The sequence below is a fragment of the Orycteropus afer genome, unplaced genomic scaffold (assembly GCF_000298275.1).
Source record: "Orycteropus afer afer isolate SDZICR_OR568_19922 unplaced genomic scaffold, OryAfe1.0 scaffold00191, whole genome shotgun sequence".
Taxonomy (NCBI): domain Eukaryota; kingdom Metazoa; phylum Chordata; class Mammalia; order Tubulidentata; family Orycteropodidae; genus Orycteropus; species Orycteropus afer.
The window spans coordinates 6,224,751-6,226,212 of NW_006921778.1; the positions used below are offsets into that span (position 1 = coordinate 6,224,751).

Below are 1,462 nucleotides of genomic sequence, written 5' to 3' on the forward strand. Positions count from 1 at the left end.
TCACCTATTGTGGTCATGTTGTCAGAAGGGACCATTCCCTGGAGAAGGATGTCATGCTTGGTAAGGTGGAGGGTTGACAAAAGAGGGGAAGGCCCTCAACAAGACGGATTGTCACAATGCTTTGGCGATGGGCTCAAGTATAGCAAGGATTGCAAAGCTGGCGTGGGACTGGGGGGTGTTTCGTTTTGCTGAGCATAGGGTCACCATGAGTCAGAGAGGACTCAATGGCACCTAATAACAACAACACCATCTATTGGATTTAAGTATATAATTTACTAGAAACTGGTAACATATCTTAGTTTAAAATTTATGAATGAACTTCTGGATTTCTGTCTTAAGATTATTCAGCATTGAAAGGATCTTTAAGCATCCTTATATTTTATATAATAAGTGCAAATTATAAAGCTCTTTAGTTGTTTTTAAGGATTCTTTTAAGCATAAAAGCATATAATATCAACTTTAAGTCAGCAATCAAGTGAACAAATGAGTACATATTACAGGATTTGTATTTATTTAGCAATAAAATCAGCCCTTTTAGACAAATTATTTCAGTAGACCCGTTGAATCAATGAAATTGAATGATGCCCTCTGGTGGTGGTCAAAACAATAAAAGCTCATTTGTTGTCTGAATTTGTACACTTTTAATATAGACACTTAGAAGATATTAGCCATGTCCAGCTAGACATATATTTTTGTCCTCAAAGTTAAAATCCACATTTTTAAGCCCAATTTTCTTTTAAATCATTGTCTAACCTTTCCCCCATCCCCTCTTCCTTGGCATCAAGGAGAAGTAAATCACAGGCTAAGAAACACAGTTGTGCCTTTCTTAGTTTTTCCTTAGAGGATGTAGTTTTTGTCACATTGTAGGTCTCATGTCATTGAATACAAGAAACTCATACATATGATTATGAAAACATAATATTTTATTCTCAGTGGTTTGTGTTAACTATATATATTTACAGAAACATCTTTGTATAAATTTCTCCACTTGATGAAACATGAATTATAAGGAAAGACACATTTCCATTTAGATATTTAAAATCTATTTTCATGTTAATTCACGTCAAAGAGCTATATACCAGAAATATTTTCATGTTTTAATTCCAGGAACGATTGCAATTTAATCAGGGAGGATATGAAGTTAACCACCTGCTCTGGCACTGTGTGGCTGCTTGGTCTTGTGTTCAGAATAATAGTCCTAAATTGAACAATGTGCTTGAACATCTCAACTTCCATAAAACACAGCTTCAAAAGAAATGTTGGTAAGGGTGATCCTATAAATCCAAAGTAACTCATGGAGCAACCTTTGTGCTTAATGTTAAATAACCTTTGTACTTAAATGTTAATCACACCTTAGTTGACTATGAAAAAAATTTATATTCTCAGTTCCAAAAGCAAGGGAAATTTATATATTTTGTATTAGTTCATCTCATCAATAAATTGTTCTTACTTTTTTTTTTTT

At 33.5% G+C, this 1,462-nt stretch overlaps 1 protein-coding gene across 1 annotated transcript in view; it reads left to right on the forward strand.

The window, feature by feature from the left end:
- Positions 1 to 1,462, forward strand: part of TMEM232 (transmembrane protein 232) — a 438,880-nt gene that overhangs the window by 71,630 nt on the left and 365,788 nt on the right. Inside the window, exon 7 of the mRNA XM_007947598.1 lies at positions 1,129 to 1,262. Within this exon, the coding sequence (XP_007945789.1) occupies positions 1,129 to 1,262 (134 nt within the window). The remainder of the gene's footprint in view (positions 1 to 1,128; positions 1,263 to 1,462) is intronic.